Source organism: Cydia fagiglandana, chromosome 4, assembly GCF_963556715.1.
Source record: "Cydia fagiglandana chromosome 4, ilCydFagi1.1, whole genome shotgun sequence".
Classification (NCBI taxonomy): Eukaryota; Metazoa; Arthropoda; class Insecta; order Lepidoptera; family Tortricidae; genus Cydia; species Cydia fagiglandana.
Window position 1 is genome coordinate 20,520,662 of NC_085935.1, and position 23,529 is coordinate 20,544,190.

The following is a 23,529-nucleotide window of genomic DNA, read 5'->3' on the forward strand; positions in this document are numbered from 1 at the left end:
AAGTACATCGTCATCTAATACCCACAACACAAGCCTTATTGAACTTACTGTAGGCTTAGGTTTTGTTTTAGAGTGTGTGCATAAATATGTATTTTATTTAAGTACAAATTAGCCTTACATAATATTATGTATAATTATGTTGTATGCGGGAATCAAGAAAACTACTGCAAAGAAAATACAGAAATGTACATGTGTATACATTATAAAGAACCATGAACTACATTCACATTACTTCATTCGCGTGACGAATTAATGACATCTATTTAAAGTAAGCATTTGTATGCAGACTGCAATGCTAAAAACAAATGTTCCTTTTGTGAGCGCCACAATGCGCTTAGAACGACGCAAAGAGCTCTTTGAGGTAGGGTTACCATGCTTTGCGAGGAAACTGTCTTTTGTTTTAATATTTTTCGCATGAATATTTCATGCTTGACTTATAATACCTGTACAGTTGGGGACTTAAATGTTGTTTCATTTGAATGGATTTAGTTGGACGAGTGGAGTGACAGTTTGTTTACTTACCTTGGTTGATGGATGGATGGATAAAAAATACAAACATCTCCATTGACTATAGAGCGACCATATAAAATGTGATATTCTACGGGTAAAAGTATCTTATTAACATACTAAAGCGATGCTACGCGACATAAGCGCCGACCACCACGGTGGTGGTGGAACATCACTAACATTTTACTATGATGGCCAATAGGTTATCAACAATACTCTGAAATATAAAATAATCATTTTCATTGGAGTTACCAAAGTAGGTATATAATTAACAAATTAATTGAAAGAAAAAAAAACTTTCTACTCAAAATGTGTTGGCTTCAAGGTTTGCCGCTCCAGGACGGAACGTTAGGGTCTTTTAAATTGCTAGTTTGATTTATAAAACATCTCCTACAACTGAAAAACAATGAAAACTGAAAAAAAAAAACAAATTAACAATATCTGTACCGTAAAATCACTCCAATATAGTCCAAAAGTTAGGTCCAAAATTAACCCAAATATTTTCGTTGAGGTGAGGCTTCCATTTTAAATTTTTAGTGCAAGATATTTTTAAATCGAAGAAAAAACTCAGACAATACCAAAAAGAATATTGGTATTGATACAGCTGGTAGTACTAGACTATAGTTGGTTTTACGGTACCAATTACTTGTCGCTCATAATTAAAGACAATCCCAAACAAACCTACAACCGCTGGCCACCATACTTCGTGTATAGCAACTGTCACATTCGTGGAGACAACTGTCACATTCTGCATCGTTGTCCATCGCCACAATGAGTAATTGTGATGTAAATATGAGTCGACATTGAGTATACGAATCGAGACAAAGCTGTAGAATGGCTGTTGCTTTGTGTTTGTCTGCTGGTGTGTTAATAAAATGTGAAAAGAGTCATTTTCTATAGCAGTGCAAAATTTTATAGGTTATTCTTAATTTAATTTGACTTGACGTGTAGATGACGCATGCAATACTAAAATTACATTTTCCAACTTTTATGCAATATTCAATACATTATTACATTGCCAGAGGTTGACCAAGAAAAGTCTGCAGCGATTTTTATAGCCCACGCAGTGCAAGTGTTATTTATACGTCACAATTTCATAGAAGTTTGACGTTTCAAATAACACTTGCACTGCGTGGGCTATCAAAATCGCTGCAGACTTTTCTTTAACTATAATTACCGAGTAAATACAATGAATTCAGTCAAGTCATGCAAGTTCTTGACTCGTCTAAATGGGGCTTAGTTTAACCCTAAGTGTACTTAACCAATTGCGAACTATGTAGACAAACATACAATGATCATCATCCTTAGCATTGAAAGGACCAAAAAGATGCTTTTCACTTTAACCTATTACTTTTGCAAAAGAACGCAAATCCGAGGGCGCAATCTAACGTGCAATGCGTCATAATGCTGAGTTCAAACGAATTCCGAAACAATGTCTCATTGCATACGCCTTTGACTGTCTGTGCAACCGCTGCAGTTAGCGGGTTTTAGGGTTCCGTATTATAACACTAAATACCACGTCGGTGGCAAACAAGCATACGGCCCGCGTAACTGAGACTGCTTACCGTAGCCTATGGACGCCTGCAACAGCAGAGATATTAACATGCGCGTTGCCGTTGCGGACCCTTTAAAAACCTGTACACTCCTTTTTTGAAGAACCCCATACTAAATCCAAATAGTTAAAAAAAGAATTTAGATTAATCTTCAAAATTGTACCTAAAATAAATCTGTGGAGTGGTTTGGTTGGTCTAAATGGACTTCTGTAAAAAAAGAGTTAAAAGTTGGAAGGGATAAAGCTTAGATGGATGAAGATGAAAGAAAATCTAATACATACACAGGTTTATGATGATAGTTTCTCTGTCAAACTGAGCTGTGCAAAAGATTACACATGGTTTATTATAAACTAAACTCCTACAGAATCCTCTGTATTAAAAACATCGATCTTGATTGGTTTAAAGTTTCCATAGCAAAATGGTTGTCACCAGAATCTCTCCAAATTATGCTAATTGTGTATAAAAGCGGAAAGGAATCTGTTGCTTTTTTATTGAAACTTAACCTCAATACTCACTACTTATTAATTCTAATCGAAAAGGCACAACAACATTTTTTATTACTTGTTTTATAACTCTGCATAACGCTGGCGACAAACTCTTTTCAACTAAATAAAGCAAAACTTTTGTTTCTTCTCACCTTGATCGTAACAATTATATGCAACAAAGAATAAAACTTTTACTGGTATTGTTTTGTTAGGTTAGATTAAAATGGAAAATGGGACCAAAGTTTACATAACTCTTTTACTGTGGTTAAAGTTAGACGGGCTATTGGGGGCCCCAAGGGGACACAATGTTACATAGTGTTCAACGTGGTTTAAAATAGGTATATATATTATATACCGGGTGTAGCCTGCAACAGGAGCAAACAACTAAACTGTACGCTGTACTCTTCAAACTGACCAACATTTGTTCAGCGACTTAATAAATTTGGTTTTGATTAATTTACAAAACGTGACAAGCAACGTAAATTACACTGATGAATTGATGATAGCATACATTGAAAATAATGTTTATCCCTATGAAAAAAAAATCTAAAGACTTCATAAAGGTTCTAAACTAACATTTTATTATTATGGCTTTATTATTACTTAATTTTACTACTTAATTTTACAGTGCATTAGTGTTAGCTGTAATGCTGTAAAATTTGATTTCAATAAATATCAAATTTTATCATCAGGAGTACAATCTATGTAATATTCTGTTTCGTGTGTGTGGTGATTCCATGGGAATCTGCCAAATCCTACACTGGAACAGGTGACGCTAAAGAAAACTCTGTGACGCCAAAATGGTTTCTATTTAGCTTTTAAAAATATTTTAATTGTATGTATGTTTTTTTTGTATGTATGTTAGTTTGTAAGGAATGGGTTTTAGTTGCCTGAAAATAAATGATATTTAATTGAATTATTTAATGTCATTTATTTGCTCGTGTTACAGAAGTCACCCGGTATACGTAGGTATAGGTATTAGGTTGCTTTGCTCAAATATTTTTTCATTTGTGTATTATAATTGTAATATATTAAACCAACATAAAAGCGCAGCAACACTAACAGTAAAAAGGAATCTATTAACATTTAATAAAATCATGACCTAAATAACGTTTCTTACCATTTCAATTTTCCGGGCGGGGGTACGCCCGCCTTCATGCGTCTTTGTGTCACCCCCTAGGGTGGAAAACCCCCTTTTCCACCATTGTCGTATGGCACACGAGCTTTCAGAGTAATGAAGAGCATTTTCGTCCGATTCTGAACACAATGTGCTTTAATACAGCACAGAGAGGCAAGTCCTTTGTTGCGATTTGTATTGTGCCTAACGTGTGTGTATTGTGATGTATGTTTGTTTGTTTTTACGATTGTGCAAACAATGGGTTTGTTGGTAAAAAAGTGCGGATGTAACTGGAGGTATCGATCGTGGGCAAAGTGGGGCCTTTTATGTAGCTTTTGTGGAGGTTGCATGGGAAAACGCTGCAACTATTGGTATTAGGCATTCAATGTAGGTACCTACGTAACTCAAATACAAAAGGTCTAGTTTGCATGTGTAAACTCTTCTATGATTAAAACGTTCACTTGGTTTAGATAATAATATGTGATAATTTATAGTATTGTATTGCGTCACAAAAGATACAATCATAAACCTTAAAAAAGACACATTATTTTGGAATGGTTAAATTATTGGTAGGCAATAGTACCCAAGTTAATTGTAACGAATAGAAATAAATAATTTGTATTTTTTGTGTTTTATAAGTTACCTTTGCTTAGCAACGATACGTTGCCAACCAAAGTCTATTTTTCAGACAAAGATTATAGTGTTTTTCTCCCACGAAAACAATTAAGTATCACAAAATAACACTTCAAACTCTCGTGTTTTGTACACATATAATTTATTTAAGGTAAAAACAATGAAATTATATCGCGGTAATTATATTATCAAAATTCCTAAAATACAAAGTGTTTCATGTTTGATCTAACCCGCCATGTTTTCATTTACACCCCGCATTTTACTTAATTCCAGTAAAATCTACGAAATAATTACCGAACACGTGTTTTGGTTATTGGTATTAACTATCAACTAGTTAATTAACGAGTCAATTTGGGTTTAATAGGGGTTTTATAATTACTAGGCAACACCCGCTACTTTGTCGTTAAAACGATTTTGACGTGGTTTTGAGCTTTTATGGCAAAAATGGTTATATAAATAATTTGCCCTTGTGTAATCATTAACTTATATAACATATATAGAATATAACAACTTAAATAACACGCGAGACATGCGAAAACTTCATCGTTTTTCAACTTCTCATGAAAAGCTTTATATTTTTAAGGAAGTCAATTCGTCGGATCGTTCGTTACCTACACCTACTACCTATTTGACACTCTGATTAGATTCTCGTAATCTAAAAAAATAACGTCAACATAAATAGTCCAGGAGCCGACAAAAAAAAGTAATAAGTAATTAAACAATCCCACCAGAGACGTTATGCAAGCTTAGTGCACAAGGGCAGATGTGACTCTGCCTTAGTTATGAAATACGCCTTTTTGTGTACGTACATTTTTGTCCCCTACGGCTGCACGGGGCAGATAAGCCTGCGTAAGTAGGCGACAATGCGGCGGTTTCAAATTAAAAACAGTAATGTCTTTTACAGCGATTTGTGGCGCGTTTGTGGACAGATATGTAAAGTTGGTTTTTTAACCGACTTCCAAATCTCAAAGAAGGAGGTTATCAATTCGGTTGTATGTTTTTTTTTTTTTTTATTTTTTTTATTTTTTTTTTGTTTGTTACTCTATATCTCCGTCATTACTAGATCGATTTTGAAAATTCTTTTTTTGATTGAATGTATATGCATACAGATTGGTCCCGTTTTTGTCAAAACCCAGTTCTGATGATGGGATCCATGAGGAATCGAGGGAACTCCTCAAATCTTAAAGGCATACATATAGTGATTTTTGGGTTTTTATCAACAAATCAAGCATATACACCCAAAAAAGTGACATTTGATGAAGTGGAACTGCTGATGATGATCAGAACGGAACTCTTTAACGACGCATAGTTCACGGTTGGCGATTTGTCCTCTTCGTTATGTTTGTTAAGCAAGTTAAGTTTTTAAGCCACATTTTTGTCAAGCTCGAGTTCTGATGATGGGATCCATGAGGAATCAAGGGAACTCCTCAAATCTTAAAGGCATGCGTATAGAGATTTTTGTATTTACATCAGAAAATCAAGCATTTTCATTAAAAACTGTTGCATTTGATGAAGTGGAACTGCTGATGATGATCAGAACAGAACTCTTCAACGACGCATAGTTCACGGTTGGCGATTTGTCCTCTTCGTTATGTTTGTCAAGCAAGTTAAGTTTTTAAGCCACATTTTTGTCAAGCTCGAGTTCTGATGATGGGATCCATAAGGAATCAAGGGAACTCCTCAAATCTTAAAGGCATGCGTATAGAGATTTTTGTATTTACATCAGAAAATCAAGCATTTTCATTAAAAACTGTTGCATTTGATGAAGTGGAACTGCTGATGATGATCAGAACAGAACTCTTCAACGACGCATAGTTCACGGTTGGCGATTTGTCCTCTTCGTTATGTTTGTTAAGCAAGTTAAGTTTTTAAGCCACATTTTTGTCAAGCTCGAATTCTGATGATGGGATCCATGAGGAATCAAGGGAACTCCTCAAATCTTAAAGGCATGCGTATAGAGATTTTTGTATTTACATCAGAAAATCAAGCATTTTCATTAAAAACTGTTGCATTTGATGAAGTGGAACTGCTGATGATGATCAGAACAGAACTCTTTAACGACGCATAGTTCACGGTTGCCGATTTGTCCTCGTCGTTATGTTTGTTAAGCAAGTTAAGTTTTTAAGCCACATTTTTGTCAAGCTCGAGTTCTGATGATGGGATCCATGAGGAATCAAGGGAACTCCTCAAATCTTAAAGGTATGCGTATAGAGATTTTTGTATTTACATAAAAAAATCAAGCATTTTCATTAAAAACTGTTGCATTTCATGAAGTGGAACTGCTGATGATGATCAGAACAGAACTCTTAAACGACGTATAGTTCACGTTTGGCGATTTTTCCTTTTCGTTATGTTCGTTAAGCAAGTTAAGTTTTTAAGCCACATTTTTGTCAAGCTCGAGTTCTGATGATGGGATCCATAAGGAATCGAGGGAACTCCTCAAATATTAAAGGCATACGTATAGATTTTTTTGTATTTTCATCATAAAATCAAGCATTTACATTAAAAACTGTCGCATTTGATGAAGTGGAACTGCTGATGATGATCAGAACAGAACTCTTCAATGACGCATGGTACACGTTTGGTGATTACGAATTTCGATTTTGACTTGGACACGGACCCGGACTCGGACCCGGACTCGGACCCGGACTCGGACCCGGACTCGGACCCGGACTCGGACCCGGACTCGGACCCGGACTCGGACCCGGACTCGGACCCGGACCTTGACCCAGAAAACCACTATGATACCTTAACTAAATAAACAACTATGATTACCTATCATAAAATTAATGTAGGTATAAAGTACGATGATGCCAATCTTACTAGCCCCTCCCGCTTAAACCCCCGTACACCGCACGGCATGCGCCATTAAGTGGGTTAGGTTAGGTTTGAACAGCGATCCTCACAGAACCGAACAAGGATTAGGTTAAGTTAGAACTGCGAGCCTTACAGAAACGAAATGATGCTTGAAAAATGGGTTTGATTAGGTTCGAACTGCGATCCGCACAGAACCGAACTGCTATCTGAGGAGTACGTGGGTTAGGTAAGGCTAGAACTACGACCCTCATGGCTCCTCTTCACGATGGAGCAACGCCGGCCACTCCAAGGGACGCATTTATGCGTTAGAGGGAGCAAGTGATATTGCTATCTCATTCTACCGCATTGCTGCGTCCCTTGGAGTGGCCGGCGTTGGCCCATCCTGTAGAGGAGCCATTATACAGAAGCGAAATGCTAGTAGAAAAGTGGGTGGTTTTACCTCCTTTTCTACATAGTGTACCATCTACAATAATCTTTCATCGGCCCCCATGGAAGTCGGTTTTTTTTTCTTAAAAATTATTATCTGTTAGTGCAGAGAAAGTACTAATTCTATTTTTATATTAAAGCTAGGGTATATTAAAGGTACCATGTGATAGTACAATTAAATATTTTGCTACTTTGAATTTACTTTAATTCTTCTAATACTTATCCTCTAGCCGCCCATACGTCAAACCTTGCCAAGCAAAATTAAATTTTATTTTGTCAACACAAAGTTCAAATTAGAATGGAACAGGAGACCTTTTTATAGGTCTCTGGGCGGCTAGAGGATATAAATTACATGATGATTAATATACTTACCTACAAATTGTACTAATGCTATTCGAAATAAGGTAGTTCTTACCATGAGTAAAGTAGCGTTGCATTTGCCTTTATACCTACCTACCGCTATACTTTTCTGTAACGAAGTAGTGGCGATAACATAATACAATTGTAAATGGCACCGAGTTCTGAACATTGGTAATAGGCATTCACCGTTGACATTTGCACTTCTCAGTTCATCGACCCATCTAAAAAAACTAACAATATAGCTGCTGAAATCTATTACAAGCCACAACAGTAGCGTAGCACGTAGACTAAAAAAAGCAAAGAAAAAGCAACAGAGCTCCCGGCCTACCCGAGAAATAGTCAGTCATTCTTTATTATTCAGTAAAATAGTCACTTTAATAGATTCCATGGCAACAATACCTATAGAAGCACAGAAAATATACATTCTTCATAGTTAAAAAGTACCTTTATGGTGGCTTTATACAATTATATACGGTGTTCGTTACAAACGAAAATGGGTATTAAAGTATTTGAAATACATACACGCTTATGACTTTTTTCGCTTGAAACGTTAGCCAGCGAGTTCAGCAGCCAATAGCGAGTTACGGTTCTTTAATTACTCCATCTGTTACAAAAAGTTGAAACAAAAAATGGCTTTAAAAGGGGAAACTGGTCTATGTAAGGAGCGGGGCGAATCGCTGTAAATTAATAGCGGGCATATGTTGTTACGATATCTTTTGAAACATTATAATTTTCAATTTTGTACTTAAGTAGCATAGAATAGAGTTGTTGTTTGCATGTATTGGGATTTCTTTTTTTTAATAGAAGGATTATGTAATTTTCGTGTGAAGCGATTGCGTGGATAATGTGGTACATATTTAACCGATGACTTGCAGTTTATTTGACTGGATCTTTGACTATGTAATAGCTGTGAAGCTTCTATGCACATCGTTTTAGAAAAAGGTCAGTGTGGACATTATATAAAAAATATATTAAGTAATATAAACTCGGTTATAGCTCCCAGTCCCATCGTTCTACCATGATTATAACGGGTGTCGCAATAACACAATCAAGAAAATTTACTGAAGGCTACGACGGCTGCTCAAACTACGAGTAACCAACAATTGTTCAGTGACTTTTCAAAATTATGAAGTCTTTTGAAATCCTATTTTTCATAGAAATTAAATACAAGAGTGTAATGCGTGTCACGCTTTAAACATAACAAAATTCGCAATACATTGCGTTATAGAGTAAAATTTAAAGTGTTCTAAAGATCAAAATGGGTACAAATTATTTTTAAAAGTTGCCGAGCAGATGTTGGTTAGTTTGAGGAGTACAGCCTACAGTTTAAAATTCTGCTCGTGTTACAGGCACACCCGGTATAGGTATCTACGTATTGCCAGTGCGAAAATATAATTACATATCAATTAAAATATTTATGATGCTTATTAAAGTCGGTATTTTTATATGTGGAGCTGGACTTCCGTACACATATAACACAGACGTGTAAAGCCGCTACGAAAACGCTCGGGTTCATAATGAGGGTATCCGCGCAGTTTAAAAACATCAGGGTAGCGATATTGTTGTACAATGCTTACGTCCGGAGCAAGTTAGAGTTTGGAGCCATAGCGTGGGACCCCAGGGAGGAAAAATACCAGTTAATGGTGGAGAGAGTCCAAAGACAATTCGCCCGATACCTGTACAAGAGGCAGTATGGATACTACCCTCTCCTGTATCCTTCGCTTTTCGTCTCGGGTATGGTGGGGCTTCATACGCTGGAGCTCAGGCGGAAACTGTTGTTGTTGTTACACTACTATGGAGTAATAAACAACACAGTAAATAATCCGAGTGTACTGGCTCGACTCGGCCTGTTCGTCCCGGTGTGGCGTCCCTGTCCCCCGGGCCTGAGCGCGCTGCCCGCGCGGCGCCCGGCGCGCCTATTCGCGGGGTGCCCCGCGCGCACCCGCCGCGCCGCTAACTCGCCCACGGCTCGGGCTTTAGAGCTTCTTAATGTCTTGTCCAAGTTTGCCCCGCAGATCGACATATTCGCGGATAGTGTTGGTAGTTTTGGCAAAGAGCTCTCAGTATTCCTGAGTCGTTATCTGACCAAAAAATGTGTGACATGAAAAATTTTATAATAATTTTAATTAAATTTTTAATTTAATGAAAAAATGGATGAAGAAGAAGTGTATAGCTAGTTTGTAAGCGATTTAGTGCATCTGTTATGCTTATGAATGTCTAATAAATAAACAATTAAACAATTAAATAAGTAAGAATTTGTTGAAATTAAGGGTTATACAAAAATTTGTAATTTTAATACTTTTTTTTACGTAGGTAATACATAAATTACATACAAATATCACAAATTCCTAATGAGTGACAAACTAACATCCACATTGAATAAAACATATTTTTGACGATATATCTGATATTTAATTAATTACCAATAAGAATCTACATAGTGCCTACGTCAAATCATGGGATTAGTTGTCAAGCGGACCCCAGGCTCTCATGAGCCGTGGCGAAATGCCGGGATAACGCGAGGAAGAAGAAGAAGAATGTACATAATACATACCTACTTAACATATGTTACCATCATACCATACATTATCCCCATAGCAAAACCAAGTCCCCAGTCCCCTACAATCATGATTCTACGAAATGCATATTGAAACATGAAACAAACATACCCACCACCATATACCTCTACAGCCAACTACCGAACTAACTTAAAACGTCACATAAACGTTCGCAAAGTATGGCTTCTTGTAGCTCTTTAAATTAGCAAGGTTACCTGGAAATGTGTTAAGTGTGAGACTTGTGAGGGTGCGATTTGCTTTTGTGCGTGTAATTATTAATATTAAGAGGAAATCCTCCATTTAAGGTGTTATGCGTACAGAATTGAGGGAACACTTTATGCAAATTTAAATAGATATACACAGAACGTGCCTCGGAAATCAAGAAAAAGTCATTCTCGAATAGATGGCGCCATTACCTTTGGCCTATTCTCGGCTAGATGGCGTTGACGACACCGTTTGATGAACAATTTTAACACATATCAATGAAAGTATATACATGGGTCAGTATGGAATAATAAAAATTAAAAATAATTTATCCGTAAACATATTTTGATTAATTATACATTTTCAATTGTATTTTAAGCTTTAATCGTGTGTCGATAGATGGCAGTAAATGTACCGTGACTATAAAATTTACTTTGGCAATAGCCCTCTATATACTATCTATTCTCTTTGCTGTTAGCCACTTGCACTATCGCAATAACCGTTAACCGGGTAAACCTTTAACCATGCATGCATGCATGTAGGCATGGTAACACCAGGTTTAACCGGTCAACCCCGGGTTAGAGGGATGATGCAAATGGCCTTAAATGCAAACATTTCTTTCGGTTTTTAATCATCAATTCGTCATGTTTCAGTATCCTGAACAAAATATTTAGATTTGTTTAGCTAACAAGTATACGATTTTTGAGAGGTCTTATCATAAACACGCCTGCCGGTCTACATGTCCCATACACACAAGTCACACAACTGCCTACCCCTAGATTACAGGCGTGACAGTCGAATGTGTATGTAATCGCTATTACGTAACCTGAGACAGTACGAGGGCGCTCCCCTGTTAATTAATATTAACTGAGCGTTGGAGGTGCATCGGACAGAAAACAAACAGGGGTTTGTATAGAGATATAGGACTGCGAGCTTGTAGGGAAACATGTTCGATAAATCGATGATGACATAATTTAAAATTTGCTGAGACAATTATCACAGCAAATATCATCGTAAAAATCATAAATGTAAAATTTCTTCACGATTAATTAAGACCTACTTACTATCTTATTATTATATCAATTTTATTTTATATGTCCTAATTTTCTTAAATTCTAAGTCAATACATAATGTATCGCGCTTTTCATGAGGTTGAAGAATAAGATATTTTTAGGCGATGTTTACCTTCTGACAGAATTTTAAGTAGGTATGTTATTTTGCATTATTCGTCAAGAATCAACAAGACAGGCCAGTAGGGTGTCCATAAATTAGGACCAAACGTTTTTAATTATGAAATATGGAATTGTGGTTTTTACGTTTTCATGTTTACAAACGGCTTTAAAGTCCATCTGTACTATCATGAGAAAACAACATCTAAAGAAGACATTGTGTTGTGTGCCTATTCTACAGGCACAGGCCTGGGTAACTTTGAATTGAAATCGACCGTTGGTCCTATATTATGATGATACGAAAATGTTACACATTATGACAGTGTTTGCATATTCCAACCATTTTCCACTATCCTATCAGGTAAGTATACATTTGTTCTGCCTTTTCGATGCCATCTTGCCCCAACTTTGCTCTTTGCTTTAACGCTGATGGCACAGTACGGATGTCTACTGTCTCCAATTGTCCCTCAATTGCTCAAAGGTTAACTGGAAGAGATCCCTTAAAGGGATAAGTTCGCCGTTGTACTAATGACGAATGTTATTCTTCCTGTTTTGTTTTGATTTTTGTACAATAAAGTGTTTTACTAGGTACTTACTACTACACAAAAAAAAAACTTTTTCCTTTCGCTCCCCATCCTCGCGCCCCGTATGTCGCACACCAGCAAAAACGTTCCATTGTACACCTACAGCATTTCGATTGATTCCGTAAACAAAACCGTTTTGTTCGTCGATTTATTAGTGCCGAACACAGTTACACCCTTATTGTACCGTAACAAGGGTGGTTTTCGAATGGCACTTTAAAGTTCGTAGATACGTATTGACAGGTGGACAGATGTGAGGGTGTACGGTCTCTGGAGTGTACTATTGTTTTTATTGACAATAAACTGAGGTAATTTGGAGTGCGTTTGATATCCTGTTATTATGCTGTCTTGTTTGAATTATTATTCGGTTTAATAATCAAGTACGCTCCGATTGGTTAGTACTAAAAGAACAGAACTTAATGAATATTAGTGATGACTTTATTTTTGAAGTTATTGTGTTATTTCACGAGCTCTTTCGATCCTAATAGGTGAAAAAAGCTGTCCCAAGATTTTTTTCCATTCCCATACAGTTTTCGTAGACTTTGTAGAACTTTAAGGGAATGGAAGGCACGAAAATGGATGGAAATTTTGGGACACTGCACAACCTGTAAGAGCAAAATGTGTATAAAGTTTACAAAGCATTTCTCGCGGAGAGCGGAGAACAAATTCATCCAACTCTTGAAAGCCATGAATAAATTATTTGTATGTTTGTATGGGACAATACGGTCCACTTTTAAACGCACCATTGTCACCCTACTCGCGAAAGCAACTGTTACTGACTGTTTTCCGATGACGGTGACAGCCGTTTTTGTTGAAGACGGGACGGTTTCACGTTGGATTATGTTTACATAAGGAAGGTTAGAAAGATAAAATATTCCTATTTTTAGAACTCTGTACAGTCGCCATCAGACATATCGGAGCAGCCGAGGTGCTCACAATATCTGAACACGGACTCTAACGCATTGACAATAGAGGCGTGTTCAGATATTTGTGAGCACCTTGGCTGCTCCGATATGTCTGATGGCGACTCTAACTACCTATAACGAAACTGGTGAAGACATTATTCGCGCTTGTGACATGTGTCTTAAGGAAATATTTAGTCTTAATGGCGATATTAATAAACTAAAATGCGGAACCTTTGTCTTAAGATGAAAGGGGACGATATCACGTGACCGCTTCTCCAAACAATATTCAGAGGAAAATGGGGACTATATTTGTACTCGTATCAAGAAAAACAGCAAGAAAACACGCGCCAACCAAAACCACAAAACAAAACAAAATAGAAAATGGCGACGTCACCAGCAGGATGCGTTTATTTTGTCATTGCGTCTCAGCACACAAGCACAGTGTTCAGTTCCAAAATAAGAATACACCTACGACAAAGTGTCGGAAAATAGGATAACCTACCTAGCCTACCGCGAGCCACATTCGACGTGTTACCTCACTGTCGCACTTGTGAATTCGTACGTAAGTGAGGGAGGCAACATGTCGAACATGGTTCGCGATAGGCCCTCTGGGTGTCTAGCCAGCGGCAGATTTCCGATTTCAAATTCAAATAGAAATACGCGGGTAAGTTTCGTTATTACGAATTGATTTGTGACAATAGATGGTAACCAGAGTGGCCATGCAGAGGCTTGTAAATCATACCAATCGCTTTACGCAAGGCATAAGTTCTGCATTAATTCCAGAATATGTGGAAAAAGTCAAAGAAGTTCGTTCGTTCATCTTCTTTTCATTATAACTAGTTGATTCGCTTTCTGTTGCCATGTGAAATTGTTTATTGTCTTCCAATATTACTTAACACGTATTCATATTTCTTGATCTTTCTAGCACAGTGCGAAGTTCGCAACATATTGTTTCACTTGTTAAAATCATTCTCATCAATGACGCGAAAAGCTATGTAAATCTGACATAGACAGTAGCTGGAAAACAGCCAACCAATCTTCACAAAACCTTTTCTACTCCTTCGCTCCCAGTATACTTTGACTTCCAGATTAATAGGAACAATGTGCGAATAGAGGTCTAAATTAAATTGGTCATGTTTAGTAACTTAGTGAATTTTAAAGTCTTTCGGTTGTTGATTAATTCGGTGGCCGTCCCCCGCTGGGCTCACGGTTGATTGCGCTCACTTTTTGTGATTCAAGTGTTTTTTATCGGTTTAAAATTTTCAAAAGCTCTCGAGGCATAATTTAAGGCAGGTTACAGAATGTTTTCTTATAGAATGCCGGATGGTTTGTGGTGTTTATTTATTTTAATTAAATGCGGATCTTAAGAGGAATATAAACAAAGTTAAGTACAAAGTGAGTAAGGCCAATTACTTTAATTTTATTATATTATTTGCATAGGCAATTAGGCAGTAGGCATTCTGATAATTTTACAAAACGTATAACCTTTCAGAGAATGCCATTTGGCATTAAGTCCGCTATTTGAACGTTGTTGTATATATTTTGTGCAGTAAAGTTTAAATAAACCTTTCATTTTTGATTAACTATACGTGTAGGTATGTACCTATATTCATTTACCTATTTATCCCATACCTTTCACAGTAACTATATTATTGTATTAAACATCCTTAATTTATCAAAAACAAGCTGGATCATGATATTTTCAAGAAATAGACATATAATCATATTATTACCTAACGATAAAAAAAACTCTGAAATAGGTTCCCTGTTATAAACGAAATATTCGGTCAAATCTGATTCTTTAATATGAAAGAAACTTCCCTTAATGATCGCAAATTCTGCCTTTACGCACGTTTTGTTTCCATAAATTGCACAAATTGCCAAACACCAACATTAAAGAACCCAAAAACCATAAACAAACCCAAATTAAGACGCTCGCTATATAAAAACCCGTAAATTTGTGTTTCCGACACATTTGCATACAAATAATGGTTCTTGACGAGAATTTAAACATTTACTTTAGGTAAATATGGGTAAATTGGACGGCGTATCGCAGGGAGCAGACGTATCTGATATATCTTACTAAAAAGTTGTTGAAAATCTGCAAAATTTTATTTTTTACTTAACTTTAAAATGTCTCCAACATTTTGTCTCATAAGTACCAATAAATGTAAAGACAAATGAATTTCAATTGCATTTCAGATTTGACTGACGTTTATGTACCTATCGGCGCGATTCGGGAAATGAATTAGAGATTCAATAGATATGAAATAGTAAAGACAAATATCTAGTAAATCCATTACCCGAATCGCGCCGTATGTCTTATGTAAAAGTATAACCCCATAAGAGGTTATAAATTTTGTGTTTTTTATTGCTACTTACTTCCGGACTCCGTCATCATGAAACCAACAGAGCAATGCTAATAATACTAAGTAAATACTTCAAGTGTCCATCGTAGGCCACGTCTACGCCTCGGCTAGTCTGTGGCCATGAGTAAGCCCATTCATAAAAAAAAAAAGTGTCAATCTTGAACTCAATAAAATTGTACCAGAAAGTTTATTTAACTTATAAGATTTGTATGAAACAGACCAGCCGACACATAATGCACATGCACAAGTGAAGATGAAGACAAAATAAATAACAGCTAGTAAAAAGTAGCACCAACTCTTTTATAGTACCTGAGTACTCATGTATACAGTTTTAACATTTTGGAAAGAAATTAAAAATAAACACCTATTCAGTAAGACGGTTCACCACCATGTTTCAGGAGTTTTTCATCTAACAGTTTTTGACCCATTATCTAGACACGCGGCAGCGTGTCAAGCCAAGTTCAAGCAAAGGAACTGGCTAGCCAGCGCCGAGTGTAATATTACACGAACCACTTGGTGCCACTTTTGACCCTTCTATAACTCAAAACATCTTTGACGTAAACACATAAAACTACGTGTGTTTAATTATATCCATAAGGATATCTAGAAGCCCAAATTTCATGAAGCTAGCTCAAACGGTTATAAAGGTATGAAGGTCAAAAAGTCGTAAATTTTAAGACTGACTTATGACTTATAGTACCTAAACCTAACCTACTTCCAGATGACCTAGAAGGATGAAATTTGGAATCCAGCTTGGTTATTGTGTGTAACCGTAGGAAAAAATCTAAAAATAAAATAAAGTTAAAAAATAGGGGGGGTCCCCATACAAAAAAACCACTTTTTATTGGGACTGACATATAAGTACCTAAACCTAACCTACTTCCAGATGACCTAGAAGGATGAAATTTGGAATTCAGCTCGGTTATTGCGTGTAACCGTAGGAAAAAATCTAAAAATAAAATAAAGTTTAAAAATAGGGGGGGTCCCCATACAAAAAAAACATTTTTTATTGGGACTGATATAAGTACCTAAACCTAACCTACTTCCAGATGACCTAGAAGGATGAAATTTGGAATCCAGCTCGGTTATTGTGTGTAAGCGTAGGAAAAAATCTAAAAATAAAAAAAAGTTAAAAAATAGGGGGGGTCCCCATACAAAAAAATATTTTTTTATTGTAGCGTTGGAACCGTTACAAGCAGATATTTGAAACTACCCCAATATATGTATTATTATATTTGCTATATTAAAATAAAGTTTAGTCAAAAAATAAGTGGTGTCCCCATACAAAAAACTTTTAATACGCTCTAAACAACCGGCCAACGGTGTGTCGTCGGCGGCGCGCGGTACCACATAATTATACAAAGAACAGAAGTAAAAACCATACAGCGGAAACACAAGAAAAAACATTAAATCTCAATACCTGCCTAGTTTTCTTTACAAAAAGTATTGATATCCCACCAAAAACATAAATGTAAAAAAGGAGAGCCAAGTTCAATACAAAAATTATGCTTGGCTGTGGGGCTCACCGCAAAAAGAATGGAGATCTAAATGAGTGCCACTGCCAAGTTCTATGCAAAATCCAAATATGTATTTATAGGAACAAAATAACATTATAAACAAGTATTAAACTCTATTTCCTTGCTTTATTGGATACCTATAACAATTGCTGTTATTTAAAAAAATGTGAGATCTTAAAGTAGGTTAGATTTGGCTTGGCCAGGTTTTATCAGAATTACAATATATATAAAATGATTGATATTTATGATTGATTGATTGAAAACTGGCCAAGTCAAATCTAACCTACTTTAAGATCTCACATTTTTTTAAATAACAGCAATTGTTATAGGTATCCAATAAAGCAAGGAAATAGAGTTTAATACTTGTTTATAATGTTATTTTGTTCCTATAAATACATATTTGGATTTTGCATAGAACTTGGCAGTGGCACTCATTTAGATCTCCATTCTTTTTGCGGTGAGCCCCACAGCCAAGCATAATTTTTGTATTGAACTTGGCTCTCCTTTTTTACATTTATGTTTTTGGTGGGATACTATTTACACTTACACATTCAAAATTGCAAAATTCCCAGATGGAAGGTCAGAATCTTCTCATATTTTGGTACGGGGAACGGATTTTCCATTTAGTGAAACTTTCCTTATTATATTGTGAAATTATTGTGACAGAAATTTCATAATTATTCAAAGTTTTAGGAAACCTAACATACACATCTGTATTTCTATGCATATGTGGGTTACGTCAAACATATTTCAGACTTAATCATTCACTTGTGCATACCGAGACGAGGATAACTAATTAAACCAAATCATTCACTCACAGATCCGCTCAGAGCGGTGAATGGTCAATTTGCAATCAAATGAGCCCTTTACACAGAGCAATCTCAGGTGCTTTCCATCACAATACGTCGGGAGATAAGATCAAGAGCGAAGGATCAGCTTGATGGAAGAATAAGACAATGCCTTTGGCTGTTGATAGCTATTAACTTAAGATTCACTTAGATGAGATTCTAACATTGTTTAAGTGATGTGAACATTGTTAAGATGCGTTGTTAAGATGCCTAGTTAAGATGCGTCAATATTGTCAAGGCAAAGTGGATGTTTGAATATTTTTATGCTGTTTCTGGATTTTTATTAGTCATCAGGTCATCACTTCCTCGATTTATGTATTTAACTAACTAACTAAATTTGGTAAAAGCTGCATAAGTGCACCACACCGAATTGCAGCAGATTTCGGACTTGTGCTTATAATCATTAATGGAACTTTTGTTCCTTTTATTTTATGGCGATATTTTCCGAGACTAAAGTCCGTCTTGGGAAAGAGCAATTCATGTTGCATCAGTTATTGTAGTGGTTATTGTAAGATTCTGGAATACTATTCCAGAATGTATACGCCCCATCAGTTTTATTTCTGTTCAATTCTTCTTCAACCACGTCGTTCTATTCTTTTGCAATCACTGACATCAGATTAATTTCTCATTCTTCAACAATACTCTTCTTCAAGTTCAGGACATCTATAAATGGACCTACTATATCTATAACTACATATAACTAAAACTCACCTAATCTCTTAGAGATCTCAGAATTGTGCATCTTAGGATTGTCCTGGGCGATCTTCCGCCGTTGCAGCCGGCTCCACACCATGAACGCGTTCATGGGTCTCTTGATGTGTTCCTCTGGGGACTTCTTCTGACCAATCATGGGCATAGAGCCGATGGAGCCCATGGACATGCTCATGGGGAAGCCCATGGAGCTGCCGAAGCTGGCTCGGTCGCACATCGCACCAGCGGCACTGGGGGGAAAAGGATAGCGTTAGAAATTATTGGCGGGTTGAATTACCTAGATATATCTAGTTGGGTGTCACATAATGTTGGCATTAGCACCCAATAGGTAAGACAAATCCTTACAGACACAAATGACAGTGTGATGTAGACATCTATGTTCGACAGACGAAAGGCCAATGGAAAATGTCAATGAACATCCGTCCGTATAAACCAGGATTTAAACTCACGACCCTATTCGGAAGTCAAAAGCTTTACTACAATGCGTTTTCGACCAGTAGGTAAAAAATTAATATATTATTTACACAAAATCATTCCCATTCCATCTTCAACAAAATCAAACCACTAACAAACCTCGGGATAGAACTAAATTAAATACTTCCAAATTCCAAAACGGCACATGTGCCCTACAACCGCCATAATTATTCGCCATTTTGACATAACACGTTAAAACCTGTATTACAGGAACAAAACCGCATTTCAGCACGTAATTACCCCTCAAATTTGCATTAACGTTCAACAAATCATCGCGGACAAGTAAATTAATGTCCTATTTCTATCCCGGTGTAAAACATGTGCAGGGATTAGTGGAGTGCCGGATGCCGTAACGAGTTTTCTCATTCCCGGGAATACAGTATAACGACAATATTGCTGGCAATGTAATCAATAAGTTTACTTAAGCAGTCTACTGACGACCCTTCCAAATCGATGCCGTTACAATGGATTCATCCAAATGGACGGCATCCTAATAAACATTGTACGTTTTTGACAGTCACGGACCGATTTTGGATTGCAGCCACGCTATTTGCACTGTTGGAAGGCTTGTCAGTGGCCACCTTTAGGAAAATGTTTAACATAGGTTTGTTATAATATATGATTCTGATTTATAAATGATTCATGTTTTTTAAGAAGTTTTGTAGGAGGAATTGGAGATAACTACAAAGTATAAAACTAGTATTACAAAATAAAACATATTAGTATAAAAATAATATCTCGGTATGTTTACCCTAATAGGATGTTATTGTGCTTTCCACTTTGTTTCTGTACATTCTTAGTACATATTAAAATAGTAAACCCTTTCCCTTGGCTTTAGAAAGCAATGTAAACAAGAAAGTGTACATACCTATCTGACACAAAAACTGTCGCAAGATTTACCTATGTAATGGCTCCTCTACACGATGGCCCAGCGCCGGCCACTCCAAGGGACGCATTTATGCGTTAGAGGGAGCAAGTGATATTGCTATCTCATTCTACCGCATGGCTGCGTCCCTTGGAGTGGCCGGCGTTGGCCCATCGTGTAGAGGAGCCACTGTGTAATACACAATTACACAGCACATATGGGTTTTGTGGAAATTGCAATTGGCACGTGACGATCATTCCCACTCCAACCAATATTGCCAGCAACTGACAACGTTCGCAGCGCGAGCAATGCAAAAGAGAGGGCGCAATATTGCCGGCAACCTTCCCAGTTCGGGCAATATTCCCGACAACGGTACGTCTCTATCCGGGATAATTTGTCAGGGTAAAATAGGATTTGCTAGTCACTTGCACTTAGCTGGAAACGTAGTTGGATTCTAATAAGATGGGTTATTAGTTCATTTATAATAGAATTGGTTCAGAGTGTGTTGAATTCTGTAGAATGTGGTAAGAATGAATGTATTTAATAGGTATTAGATTTTTATAGATAAAATTGAGTACCTACTCATGTAAACTGCTCTTCTGATACTCTTGTAATTCAAGATAAATATACTTGTATTTTATGTAATTTTTCTCATTAAGCGAAATGTAAATTTCTTTGAGAAAAATATAGTTCTTTAAACCTAAGTACAGTCAGCATCAATAGTAACTGATGAAACAAACGCGCCAAAAGTATCTACCCTAAAACTACTTTTCAAAAATACACGGTGGCTAAAAAATTACTGCATTCCCGTTGCCAGGGAGGTTTTGGGATTATACTGATCAACTTTTATTATGGGACCAACCGTGAAATCGGGAAAAAAAAATTACCCTCCCATAATAGATAATGGACCAGTCAAAATGTTATGAAACATCCAAATTTGCTCATTATAATCCCAAAACCTCCCTGGCAACGGAAATGCAGTTATTTTTTAGCCAACCTGTAGGTAAATGTCTACAGTTCACGTTAAAAACTGTATATATGTTACAGACTAATTGTTGTAGGTAGGTACATATAGAGATATATATATCTCTTTCTGTTCAGCTGTTATTAGAATGGTAGATAGATACCTACTTTATATAATAAGAGAATGTAACGAAACCAAACAAAGGGATATACATCAAATTGTGTAAAAATATTTTCTATAATGTCAATATCCAGATAGGAAAATGAGGATTAGGTTTGTATGGAATCTTAATTGTTATATATAAATACATATTTTTCAATAACGAAATCAAAACGAATAATATAAATAATTGGATCTAAAATGTGTCCAATAAGTAATAAATAACCTACATATACAATACAAGGTACGAATACAAGTCACAATAAACCACTTTGCGAACGTCATAAATCCAGCTAATTGTCGCGAAATACCTTCCAGAGGGTCTTGAGACTCCCAATTAAAAACAACTTGGACCCCCCCAGCTCCATATTAATATTTTCCACCTTTATGAACGATATAATTGTCGCTAGTATTAAAAGTTGCAATATTATTCCCAAAAAAGACGTAACTCAAAAACCGGTATTTGAAATTGAACTTTAATTCTATACAAATAAGGTTTAAAATGTAATTATACAGTTGCGAGATGCGACGTTTTTAAATTAATTTGAACACGTGGATTATCGTATAGGGTACGAGTACCTATTCGGGAGATATTAATTTTTAACATAAGGGATAACGAGTTTGGCTCAATTATTGAGAATGAGTATGTTAATATGTGTGACATAAATAAAACATGTTTTGGTTCAATGTAATTATGTATTAAGGTAATGCACGTGTCACGAATTGGCGATGTCATGATTTATTATATTAATAAACCGTTTAATATAAATAGTCGCTTTATTATTATTAAGGTTTAATAACGGAGCGGGTCGTGGTTTCAATAATTGACTCGCGCCTACTAAAACTATATACCTACTACGAAATAACATATTATAATTGAGATTGTTTCCGTTAAAAAGTTTACTCTTGTCATCTACCACAGGTAAAGAAGTAGGTATTTAGTGTATTTTTTTTCCAAAATTTTAGTCCCAGTAGTTTCGGAGATAAAGGGGAGGGAATGGTCGGACAGACAGACAGACGCACGAGTGATCCTATAAGGGTTCCGTTTTTTCCTTTTGAGATACGGAACCCAAATTGAGGAACGGAAAAATTGGGTTGATAGGTACCCAAGGATGTTACATTTAAAACATATATTTGTAGTTATATGTAATAGGTAGTTAAAATATACTTCCAAAAGCATACAGTGGCTACAAAAATACTATTTGCTACTTTGCTTACAAAGTCACAGATCTAAAGCGGGCCACAGACCATCAGTTTTAACTGCACAGTTTTAACTGTTCAGTCAAACTGTTCAGTTAAAACTTTATCTAATGAAATTTCGATTAGATCGTCAGTTCAACTGCACAGTTCAAAATTTGCCTACACACGTACGTTTTAACTGAACAGTTTGACTGAACAGTTAAAACTGTGCAGTTAAAACTGATGGTCTGTGGCCCGCTTAACAAATCCGCTCATACAAGCAAACACGCTACTGGACTACGCTTACCAGAAAAAATATGGGGCATTATCTATGAAAAGGGACCTTATTGTCGATGGCGCTTACGCCGCACAGTTTCGCGCGGATTTGTATTTATATCGGAGCATATTTAATAATGGCGTAAGCGCCATCGACAATAAGGTCCCTTTTCATAGATAACGTCACATATAGTCAACATAAAAACATTTTTAACCTTAACACAATGACATAAGGTGCAATTATGACTGTCATGACCTTTTCTAATCTATGTCTTGACCAGTTAACCTGACTTGCATCACTATATGAACTACGGATAATCAGGGATCACATAACACTGGTTATATGTATAGCCAGGGGTTGTCAAGCGTTGGGAAGACATTTGCTTAACCAATTAACAAGACTTGTCGGACGAAAAAACTGTTTGAAATGTCAAAGGCTGTGGGACTGGGAGTGGAATGTGTACCAGTTGGAAACTAAGTAGAACATTTTAGATGTTCGTAGGGTATTTGAAGAATATCTTTAGGTTCATTCCTGAAAATTCTCATTCGCCTGGCCTTACCTATTCGCATATTCCCATTCCGATTCTCATTTTTGGTGACCAAGTAATACAACCAAAACCGCTGAGTGGAATCTTCGGGAATTTGCAAATATGCATAGCCAGGGGAATGAGATTGTTGAGGAATGATCCTAGCCGGTAGCCTAGTCAGTAGTGAACCTGCTTGCGATGCAGTGGGTCACGGGTTTGAAATGTTTGAATCGTGGTGGTAGGGTAATTTATTTGTGTATTTATCACGGATATATCTATTATAAATATGTATTATCGTCTAGTACCCACAACACAATGACTGGGC

General features: G+C 36.4%; 1 protein-coding gene across 1 annotated transcript in view; it reads right to left on the reverse strand.

Annotated features, from left to right (window-relative positions):
- LOC134664049 (transcription factor Sox-21-B-like) overlaps nucleotides 1–23,529 on the reverse strand; it is a 70,048-nt gene that overhangs the window by 41,040 nt on the left and 5,479 nt on the right. Inside the window, exon 2 of the mRNA XM_063520619.1 lies at nucleotides 18,761–18,990. Coding sequence (XP_063376689.1) covers nucleotides 18,761–18,990 — 230 coding nt within the window. The remainder of the gene's footprint in view (nucleotides 1–18,760; nucleotides 18,991–23,529) is intronic.